Source organism: Dermacentor silvarum, chromosome 11 (genome assembly GCF_013339745.2).
Source record: "Dermacentor silvarum isolate Dsil-2018 chromosome 11, BIME_Dsil_1.4, whole genome shotgun sequence".
In the NCBI taxonomy this organism is placed as follows: Eukaryota; Metazoa; Arthropoda; class Arachnida; order Ixodida; family Ixodidae; genus Dermacentor; species Dermacentor silvarum.
This window is the reverse complement of record NC_051164.1, coordinates 68808729-68820704: the sequence shown is the minus strand read 5'-3', so window position 1 is coordinate 68820704 and position 11976 is coordinate 68808729. Positions and strand designations below refer to the sequence as shown.

At 48.3% G+C, this 11976-nt stretch overlaps 1 protein-coding gene across 1 annotated transcript in view; it reads left to right on the top strand.

Moving 5' to 3' along the window:
• LOC125941320 (uncharacterized) overlaps positions 1 to 11491 on the top strand; it is a 13464-nt gene extending 1973 nt beyond the window's left edge. Inside the window, exon 2 of the mRNA XM_049658343.1 lies at positions 11190 to 11491. Coding sequence (XP_049514300.1) covers positions 11190 to 11491 — 302 coding nt within the window. The remainder of the gene's footprint in view (positions 1 to 11189) is intronic.
• Positions 11492 to 11976: the final 485 nt, after the last annotated feature.

Genomic DNA, 11976 nt, shown 5'->3' with positions numbered 1-11976 from the left:
GCTGCGGGGCGGTAACGGTCCATACGGATCGGCTGGTTGGGGGGCAGCGGGGGTGATGCCGGAGCTCCGGGTTGCGGTACTTGGGTCATGGCAGTGGACAGGCGGAGCAAACGGCGACCCGAACGAAGCTCGAGTGGAACTCGACGGCGTAGAGGTCTAGGGGATCGAAAGCAATCTCCACCACTTTGAAGGCAGCAGCACAGCTGTTGTCTCGTCGCCTTTATTTGCTGAGCCACGCGCGGAACGAAGACGCGCACAGTGATGATGATTATGTACAGGTGAAGAAGATGAAGGATTAATATTTTGCTCACAATATATTATTATATATATAATAGATATATATATATATAACCGCATAAAGCCAACGGACAATGAAGCCAAGGAAGCATCGGGGAAATTAAGTGTGGTTGAAATTAGAATGTAGAAAATAATGAAGAAAAGGGGAAATGAAAGTGGACGAAAGTGGCTCCCGCCGGCGACGAGTTATCTTTTCGTTCCCTTTCATTTCCATTTTCTTCATTACTTTCTACATTCCAATTCCAACCACACTTAATTTCCCCGATGCTTTCCAATTGGCTTCATTTTCTGTTGGCTTTATGTGGTTATATGATTAACACAATCGAGCCCCTCGGTTCCCCTTCTTCATTCATTTATATATATATATATATATTTATATATATATATATATATATATATATATATATATATATATAGGAAAATCCGAAGCACAACTCCGTGGTTATCTTAGGTTTATTATTAACCCAACAGTTTCGGTCGGTGGACCGACCTTTTTCAAGGTCGGTCCCTTGAAAAAGGTCGGTCCACCGACCGGAAACTGTTGGGTTAATAATAAACCTAAGATAACCGCTAAGTTGTGCTTCGGATTTTCCTAAATACGCTTGGCCCATTGAAAAAATCCAGTTACTATATATATATATATATATATATATATATATATATATATATATATATACCTGCTCTGCTATCTATCTCTATAGCTCTGCTCGCTGGCTCATTTGTACGCGTAAACAAACGCATACACACGCAAATAAAGAAAGAAAGAAACGAGAATAGAGCTTACATGCGTAGCTGCATTTTTTTCTTGTTTCCTCATGCAAATGTTACGTCTCGTATTGGCAGACGTGCCGTCATTTTTTTGTTGAATTCTCCAACGCTGAAAACTCGAGTATGATGAGCGAGCATGCAGTACCGGACAGATTTCGTACATCATAGCACTGTGCGAGCTGAATCTAAACCTCCTCGCCACCCGTCACAGCTGTCGTTTCTGTGATGCACCTTCCTTTGAACACGGCACGCCTGGACTAGCGCAGCGCGTGTCTTGACGGCGCCGTCCGCTGCCGTCAGCGATTCCTGTGCCGGCGCAGCGACATCGACCAGCACGGGGAGTTTTAGAAACTGCATACACCCAAGTGGTTTATCCTGCTCAAGGACCCAAATTCTGCTTGGCTTCTTTCTTTGCGTTCCTTTGATCGTGTGTAAGGCTAATCGCGTTTCCCTAATTTTGAGCCCCCGTGCTTCTAAAGCTGCCCAGTAATGGCCACCACGACCGCGGGTGCTGCGGACTACGTCACCTTCGCCTCCCTGACGGCCCTGAGCCTGGGTAAGTGGCGCTGTTGCCATGAAAGCAATTGAACTATACAGCCGTGTGTTGGGAATGCTGGTATAAACGGGCCTGAAACACATTTTAGCGCTACCAGACGGGCGAAAGGGGAAGCCACCCCGGTGTCAGTGTCCTCATCGTGTTCCCAGATGGTTGCGCGAAAATTCTTCTCAAGGAAAGCAACGGCATGCACCGCGTCAGAGGCTGATCAGGTAATACGAAATTAGCAAGCTGGCTCGAACATATGTAGATGTATTCATAGTGCAAGTGGTATACCTACACGTGTAATTCATTCTAACTTTGTGTATTCCATTTTCTTCAATCGATCGTTTCCCTGAACAATCATGTGCACATCGCATGAAACGTCTCGTCGCGTCCACCATACATCGCTCAGATAATCGTAGCACATCGCTCATAAAGCCCGCTGACGCTAAGCCCGCTAGCGCTGGCGCTAAGTGAATTGCAATAGGGCATTGCACGTGAAATAGAACAAGCACGCGTGCGATGAAGGTTACAGAAAGGGCCTCGTAAAACATGTGGTGTTTCCTGAAAGGTGCTGCTGAACCTGCATCGCGTGAGCGCATGCGCGGCTTCGCCTACATGTCCCCTGCTGACAACTCACAAATCACAACATTGCACATGAAATTGAAATTTTAATATTTTTTTAAGAGTGCATAATGGGCACGGGAGATGACCACGGCACGCGGCTACGTGGAATAATGAGGCCGCCCAACTAGGGCGCAGAACGCGCTCGCTCGAAATAAAAGTTTATTCTCGCTCTAGGAGCACACAGAAAGCAATCATCGTTCGTAAACCACAACATATTTACTACTTCGACGAAATAAAAATAACATGTATCTCATAGCTCACCGAGAAGATCGGGAAGAAGCAACTCCACGACTCGCATAACGCAAGAAGACTGGGAGAAGACCACTATCCATTAATTATTTTCCGAGCACATAAATACCACTCAAACGCAAAGCCCAAGCCAGAAGTGATAAACTAGGTAACACGGCGGTAGAATAACTATTAGCCGATATCCAAAAGACCCTAGTACAGATACAAAAGGCAAATGAAAAAAGGGACGAAATGATGAACCAAATGGCTAAGGCAACAGCAGCAATTACGATCACCAGGCTGATCAACCTTAACTAGGCTGATCTCAGAAGAAGCAATTGAAGTTGGAGGCAAAGCACCAAGGCTACCAGTAGGTAAGCTCTCCCAAGTAACAAAGGACCTAATAAAGAAACGACAAAACATGAAAGTGTCAACTCCCCTCTGGTGCATCAGAAGCACTACAATCCTTACCCACTTCTCAACCACAAAATTATATAAGATCAGCTTCTCTCTAACCTCCCGTCTCCCTACCATGGTCATACCCGAAATGAGGCACGCTAAGGGTTCAGGAGATGGCAATGAAACTGTAGAATCAATTACAAAAACAAAAAGGCGGCAGATCCCACGACCTGTGGCAATCGATGTTATGCGAAGCAGAGGGCGGATAGCCTACCAAGTTAACGAAACGACCATGAGAGCACGAAGACCTAGGCGGCTCTTTCATGACCTACATGACACGCATGTCATGACATTCATGTTATGAGTCCTCAGGAGTCCCTTTAGCTATGCCTAAGAGACCTTCGGGCAAAAGCCTTAGTCATACTCGTGACTATGACTTCGACCATCAACCTTTAGTGTTTCCTTCACTTAGTACCTACGTCCGAACCCATTTCAGTGGTTTTTGAGTGTTAATCTTTTTTCGCTGAGTCATTGTTGTTTATGCTGAGTCATGCTCATGACTACGATTTCTAGCAGCATCCTTGTGTGTTTTTTTCACTTAGTGCCCACGTCCGAACCGATTCCAGTGGTTTTTGAGTGTTAATCTTTTTTCACTGAGTCATTGTCATTTTGCTGAGTCATGCTCATGACTATGACTTCTACCAGTATCCATTAGTGTTTGCTTCCCTTAGTACCGACGTCCGAATCAATTTCAGTGTTTTTGAGTGCTATACTTTTTTCGCTGAGTCATGTCATTTTTGCTGAGTCATGCTCATGGCTATGATTTGTACCATCGTCATTTAGTGTTCCCTGCACTAAGTCATTATCATTTTTGATGAGGTCATGCTCATGACTATGACTTCTACCAGCATCCTGTAGTGTTTCCTTTACTTAGTACCCACGTCCGAGCCCATTTCAGTAGTTTTTGAGTGTTAATCTTTTTTTGCTGAGTCACTGTCATTTTTGATGAGTCATGCTCATGAATATGATTTCTACCATCGACCTTTAGTGTTTCCTTCACTTAGTGCCCACGTCCGAACCCATTCCATTGTTTTTTGAGTGTTAATTTTTTTTCGCTGAGTCATTGCTATTTTTGCTGCGTCATGGTCATGACTATTACTTCTACCAGCATCCTGTAGTGTTTCCTTCACTTAGTACCCAAGTGCGAACCCATTTGAGTGGTTTTTTAGTGTTAAACTTTCTCGCGCTAGGTCATTGTCATGATATTCATGTCATGACATATCATTTATGTTTGTCATATACTCTTGTCATAGTATGCCAATTTTGGTACCTACCAAGTTAATGAAACAGCCATCAGAGCACCAAGACGTAGGCGGCTGTTTCATGATCTACATGACGCGCATGTTATGATATTCATGTCATGACACATCATTTATGTTCATCATATACTCTTGACATAGTATGCCAATTTTAGTACATACCAAGTTAACGAAACGACCATGAGAGCACAAAGTCGTAGGCGGCTAGATAGATAGATACGGTAAACGTAGCAAATGTTCGCCAAGAAATGCTTTGCATTTAAAAGTCAGTTTTGCTGCAGTATTTAAAAGACAAGGATAAACCGGACGCCATAATGCTGCAGGAAACACACGGGATCGCAAAGCTGGCAGGATACAGATCTTTTGATTATGCCGGAGGGCAAACCAGGGCATTAACCACGTTGGTAAAAAGAAACATAGCCCGCGCGCAATACAACACAGGCATAGCGCACACAGACAATATTCTATGGGGAAAAGACCTATAGTACAGATACAAAAGGCAAATGAAAAACGGGACGAAATGATGAACCAAATGGCTAAGGCAGTAGCAGCAATTATGATTAAATTATGCAGCATATAGGCAAAACCCCCCTGGTGCATCAGAAGCACCACAATCCTTACCCACTTCTCAACCATACAATTATATAAGATCAGCTTCTCTCCAACCTCCCGTCTCCCTCCCATGGTCATACCCGAAATGAGGCACGCTAAAAAAAGGGTTCGGGATATGGCAATGGAACTGTAGAATAAGTTGCAAAAACAAAAAGTCAGTTTTGCTGCAGTATTTAAAAGACAAAGATAAACCGGACGTCATAATTCTGCAGGAAACACACGGGATCGCAAACCTGGCAGGATACAGATCTTTTGACTATGCCGAAGGGCAAACCAGGGCATTAACCACGCTGGTAAAAAGAAACATAGCGTGCCTGCAACACAACACAGGCATAGCGCACATAGACAATATTCAATTATAACTCATCCCGCAAAAGAAGACAGGTCATAGCTTATTTATTCTGAACACTTATAGCAACCCCACGAAACATAAGCACAAATTCAAGAGCCTAGCTATTCCAGAAAACACTCAAACTAGTCCGGTAGTCATAGGAGACTTTAATGCCCCACACACCACGTGGGGACACCTATATGCCAGATCAAAAGGAAGCGCCTTATGGAACGACTCGCAAGAATCAGGCCTCACGCTAGTCACAGACCCCGGCACTGCAACCAGAGTAAGCACGGCGCTAAACAGGGACACAACCCCAGACCTAACATTTACCAATGTGGAAAAGGCGGCGTGGCGCAACACACTAGAAGATTTGAGTAGCGGCCACCGCATATCGGAGTTACACGTCAAAGAAGGGCCGAATAGACCCAAGGAACGGCAGATCAAATTAATAGACTGGGAACTACATAGCAGAACGCGTGATACTATAGACACCGACGATCCATCACAGACATAGAACAATGGACTAAGGAGCTCAGCGATGACGTCAAAGCTGCCACAAAAATGGCACCACCTGAATGTAACTTGGAGAAATGCGACAGCAGACTTCTCCACATGTGAGATCAGCAGTCGCTCAGTGGGTCGGACGGCAGGCAAAATGTCCATCTACGCAGATGACATCTGCATTAGGATCTCGGGGTACCAACACAAACGTTTAGCCCGGATAGCCCTGGGCGCAATCCCCATCATCGAACGCCACTTATCGACGCTTGACCTATCTTTATCAGCGAAAAAATCTACGTTCCTGCTTTTCCCGGGAGTAAGACGCAAGTCAAAACGCCTGACGCTGAATATAAGAGGGCATCCAAGTTTTCGTGCAACCAGTATTCGATTCCTTGGCGTCACCATCGATAGCAAGCTACTATGGCGAAGCGCGGTCGAAAGTGTTGTGGCTGCATCAGTGCAAAGAGTCAACGCACTTCGTCGATTGACAGGCGTACGTTGGGGAAACAATCCTATCTCCATGCTTAAACTGAACGCTGCACTGATAACAAGCCACATTCACTATCAGCTCCCGCTGATATTACCACCATCGAGTCAATTCGAGCGCTTGAAGGCAATGCGCAGAAAGGGACTTCGCTTGGCGATGGGAGTTCCACAGGCGGCTTCAAACAAGAAAATTACTAATGAGGCAGAGTCTCTTCCACTCCGCCTCTTGGCATCTCAGGCGTTGCTAATGCAGCTATTAAGGCTGGGCGAGTCCCGCGCAGGCACGGCGCTTCTCCGGCGGCTAAGAGCAAGAACTCGCTCCCGTTTCCATGCGGCGCTGAACACCTTCCGATATTTAGGATTGGAATGGCCTAAACGGAGTCGCCTTGACCCGCCATGGTCATTTTCGGACGTTACCTGCAGCCTCAGTGTACCCCACCTCCCGGCGAAACGCAACGTTTCAACTGCCGAAACAAAGTTTCTTGTGCTCGACCACTTGAGCACAGCGTTTCAAAGCCACCTACAAGTTTGCAGAGACGGGTCGGTGTGCGCACAAACAGATAACTGTGTAGCGGCATTCTGCATACCCTCCCTTGATGGGTCATGGTCTGGCCGCCTGGATCGCGTAGATTCCTCTACAACAGTAGAAAGCGCCGCAATCACCGCGGCTTTGCGGAAACTACGCGCCTTTTCTCCACGAGATGTCGTGGTGCTGACAGACTCAAAGTCAGCGTTACAGAGATTACATCATGGCCTGCCTCGAGAGAAATTTACAAGGCAAACTCTGGCACTGATTAACGACCTAACGAGCAAAAGGCTTTAACGTAAGGTTTCAATGGATACCATCCCACGTAGGAATTGATGGAAACGAGAAAGCTGACGCCCTTGCACGCCTAGCGCTGACATGTGTCCCAAAAGTGAAAGCTCCAAAAACTTTTCAGACCCCTAAGGATGCAATCCGCTTTCCCTTTAGGGCGATCTACAAGATTCCACAGGAAGCCTGTGCGACTTATGGATTTACTCCCGAAGAAGCGACGCTGTTTTACCACCGTCAGAACCGACTCTGCGTACATTCCAGCTTGGTTATTCAAGATTGGGCGTTGCGCTTCCCCACTCTGTGCCTTCTGTGGTGGCATTGGCGACATCGAACATTTCATTTGGCTATGCGCGCAGTTTGACACAGAAATAAAATCGATTGTCGACAGCCTGCAAAAGAGCGGTCTTACGCACAGGACCTTTGAAGACGTCGTTTTCCCCGGAGGGCCCGCGGCAATCGGGAAGGGAGCGCAGCGACTGCTGATAGCCTTCCATGCAGCGAGACACGGGGCTCATCGACACCTGGTGACACACCCCTGATCTACACTCGAAGGAGGATCAGGCGGAACAATCGCCGGCTATGTATGCCAGGCTTAATCCCGCCTGCAATTCAACATCCTAACCACCACCACCACCGCCGCTTCCTGTAGCATCAAAAGCTTCGCTGTAAAAATCCACGCTCCACCACGAAATGAATAATTCCAGTTAAATGACTCTACAAAGAACGCCTTTATAACGAAATTAGCGGTATAACAAAGGAATAGTTCTGTCCCGTTTCTATTGTGAGCTGTGCGGCTCGCGACCTTTACAACGAAGTATTCGGATGAATACTTCGGGCAACGAATGAATTTGAATGCCCCATGCACTTAGTTTTAAAGACTGCATACCTGTACAGTTACGATTTATAGTTACTTTATATAGTTGCGATAGAATCCTTAAACTGTTCAAAACTGTCTTAGTGCTGCGTTTTAGCGCACCCGTAATTGCTATAAATTTGACTTCACTTGCGGCGTCTGTCACTTGCTGTGATAGACGCCGCCGTACGGGCCTCTGGATTATGTATGATGCCCCCGGACGCGTCCAGAAATGTATCCGCGCCTTAACAGCCATCATTCGAGTCGTTTGTCCCATGCTCGACTTCGAGGCCTGTACCGCTTTTTGTGAATAACAGCGTGCCGGCCCTGAAGACTCATATCGGCCAGAGCACGGATACCGTTCTTCGGCATTGTCGAGAAAAAAAAAGTGCTTACTAACCGAGACTGTTAGAGTTATGCCCGAAAGGCGAAGCATCGATTGCGATAGCAAAATAGTGGACAGCTGTACGAAGTGAACATAGTAGCTTTATCGGTCGTATAAGCTTCTAAACATAAGAATAATAACTAAATTAGCAAGCATGGTGTCACGCGCGCACAAGCACACATGAACGCATCCCACTCGATGACCCCGGAAACTCGCTGTCAGAACGCTGTAGTGAGTAAGCCCGGCAGCAGAAGCGAGCGAATTGACCTTCGTCCCGCCACTCGCAAGTTACTCTACAAGTTACTATATACAACTGGTATAAGGATGTGTGGTACAGGTTCGGCGCCTGAATGGCTGTGAGGGCGGCTTATTGAAGCCTTGTCACACGTGAAATTTCTTTTGATTGCATGTTCTTCTCTTGGAACGCTTTCTCCTGACGAAAAAACAGCATCCACGCGCACCATTCCGTTCTCACGACTAAGTGCTACTCCGATAGTAATTATTGCGACAACGAAAAAAAATACCCTGCCCTCTGATAGATCCGGATTTGGCGAAAGTGGACAAGCCTGCAACTCATGGCGAATTCCATTGGGAGAAGAGGAGCAGGGCGCCGCGCAATGCGGAGTCGGGTGAGAGCGCAGTGAGAGCAGGCACACTCGACCCGCCACTGGAATACGGCGTGCATTCGGAGAGCAGGTGGGAGGGGGACTTGTGAGGAGAAATGTACCATGTGACTAAAGCAATCGACGTCCCACCATTCTCTGCAGGAGAGCGGCAAAATACGCCTGATCGTCTTGTAATCAGTCGGGCTTAACGCTGTCACCGTTTGCGGCCACGTACTACATACTTTTGTGCAGCGCCGACGCATCCCACAACGTTTCCGCCTGCGAAGATCATCTCAAGTTGAGCTCTAGCAGCTTTCATTGCTGTCACCGTCGAGCGTCTCAAGCACTTCAGCAAGGCGAAGACGCTTTGCTGCCGCTGTCCCCCGCGCATCCGACGAGAAGCAAGGCGGACTAGAAATGCCAGGATCTGTCGCTAAATCGCTGCGAAGCTCGCTCGTATCACCGACGTCAAATCAGCGGTGTCAAAACACAAACCACGCTAGGCTGCCGCCATTGCCGCCGCGCGCGCCGGCTGAAGCAAAATAAAAGGAAATGAGGAGGATATGACGGTTTAAGCCACGTGACTTCCTCCGTACTCCGCTTTTCAAGCGAGAGCAGTCCGGACTGCTCCCAGCTGCTCTCGGCGCAGCGAAACTGCTCTTGTTCTACCACTGGATGACGGCGCTCCCACTCCTGTTCGACCACTGAAACACGTCGCCTCTGGAACGAGCACTTTCAGCGTGCTTTTGAGTGCTCCTGTTCTCCCAATGGAATTCGCCATCAGTTGATAGGAGCTGCTGCCATCTTGCAGAAAGACGTTCGCACAGGGGCAGAGTTCGAGCACAGCACACTTAAAAGCCAAACATGGGACGTGTTCTGCGACGATTACTTTCGGCGATAGTAACGCCGCCAGGCGCGCGTTGATTGGCTGGTTAAGCAAAATCAGACGATCTGATTGGCTGGTTGAGCACTACATCACGCGAAGGCGATAGTAGTGCCGAACTGATTGTCGCCGAACACGTCCCATTTCTTGGACCGCGAGGAGCAGCACCAACTCGAAAAGCGTCCGTAGAACGATGTGGCGACAACAGCAGACGCTACGACACAATACGCCGAATGAGCAGAATGCACCGAGCAGACAACAAAACTTGCACTTTTCAATTCGATTGCGAAATAAACGTGCAGCGCTAGTGCAGAGCATGCACTGCACTTGAACTTCCTGAGCTGCCACTGCACTCTACAGCTGCACTTGCGCGGTAACGCAATGGTACTAATGCAGAAAGAGCAGCAAAGCCGAAGAGAGCAACTCTGAAATCCGTGACGTCACACTGACCTGCCTACCGGCACTCGGGTTCGGGCGCGAAATTTAAAAATGAAAGTTTAGCCTTGATTTTATGTTCGAGTAATTCGCGCGTTCGATTCCAGGCTCCGGAATTTAGGGATTCCAGCGCCGCATTTTAATGGGACGAAATGCAAAAAAAAAAACGGTAGTGTACATAAATTTATGTGCAGATTAAGCAACCCCTCGTGGTCAAAATTAAACCGCAGTTGCCCACTACGGTGTGCCTCATGCACGTTCAGATCGTGGGTTTGGCACGTAACGCCCCAGAATCGAATCGATCTTTCTATAGCACCGAGCCTTTTAAGGCACGACGACAGTAACGTTTCGTTTCACGTCAACAGCAGCTGCCTCTTCCTGGCGAGGTGTACCTCACAAAGATGCCAAGTAGCTTCACTCGAAGGTGGCCCTTTAATTAAAAAAAATCTCGCAGTTTCGCCCGAAAGGCGAAGCATCGATCGCAATAACAAATTATTAGACAGCTATACGAAGTTAAGATAGCGGTTTTATCGGCTGTGTAAACTTCTAAACATTCGCTTAATCGCTAACTAAACAACGAGTATGGTGTCACGCGCGCACAAGCAAACAGGAGCACATCTCACTCGATGACCGCGGAAAGTCGCTGTCAAAACACTGTAGTGAAGAGGAAGCGTCGCAGCATCAGCTAGAAAATTGACCTTCGTGCAGCCTCTCGCTTCAACGAGAACTAAGCGGCGGAAACAAAGCGCCCGACGGACTCCATCCCCATCGCAGATTGCTTTTAAGACAGGGCCCGCGCGGCCACACCATACGCAGCAGCCGCCGAATTAAAGCAGCCCCCCCCCCCCTCCCTCCCCACGGTGCCTTGCGCGCGACGGAAAACGAAGCGCTTCCTCCCCGCATTCCTCCCTTGCGCGCGCGAGATTGAGTCGCCATAGTCGGGTCACCCTCGCACGCTAACACTCGCCCATACAGCATACGGGACGCAGCGACGATGTTATCGCCCTTAGGCTCTATACGGAACATCACGGCGACGGCAGAAATGCGCTTGCAGTGTCCACATAGTTGCTATCGCGACAAATGAACCAACACCCATTCGCAGGAACCGGCCTCTACCTCTCCCTGCGGAAGAAAGCTCGCTTCATGAGCAAGGAGGAGGCGTTCCTCGGCAACCGTACCATGCACGCGTTGCCCCTCGCCCTCTCCATGGTGGCGTCCAGCGTCACGGCAGTGGGGCTCGTGGGTTTCGTCGCCTACTACTACGTCCACGGCTTCCACACGCTCTGGGCCGTAGCAGCCTTCGTGCCGGGATCGCTCATCGTGACCTACCTCTTCCTGCCAGTCCTGTACCAGCTCAAGGTTACGTCCATCTTCGAGGTGAGGCGCCAACGGCGTGGCTTTTAAGCCCCGCATTCACAACATCAAATCGACTCGACGCATCTCGCCGAACTCCCCCCACTTAGAACGAGCGATTACCACTGGTTTTATTGATTCATTCATAGCCGGTTTAACGGTTTAACGTGTAAACGCAACTCCAAGGCTACAATTCAGACGCGGTTTGGAGGGTTCCGGATTTTGACCACTCGCAACAGCGAGTCGAACCCGCGTCTTCGAGCTTAGCAGCAGAATGACACGGCCACTAAGCTATCGCGGAGATGACTGCAATCGAGTTGGTTTCAGAAATACTGACATGACACTTTCGACACTTCACTTCTTGCGTTAAAGTACTCGACCACGGAGCCCCAGAAGAAATACTAGCGAGGGTCTGTGTGGCTTAAAAAATTTACTGCGAGACCTTCTCTACCAACCCCTCTCGCTCTCGTTTCCCGGGAGATGTACGCGTCGTGACTTCGTGACGCACACGGTGGTCACGTGACAGCAGGACGTTT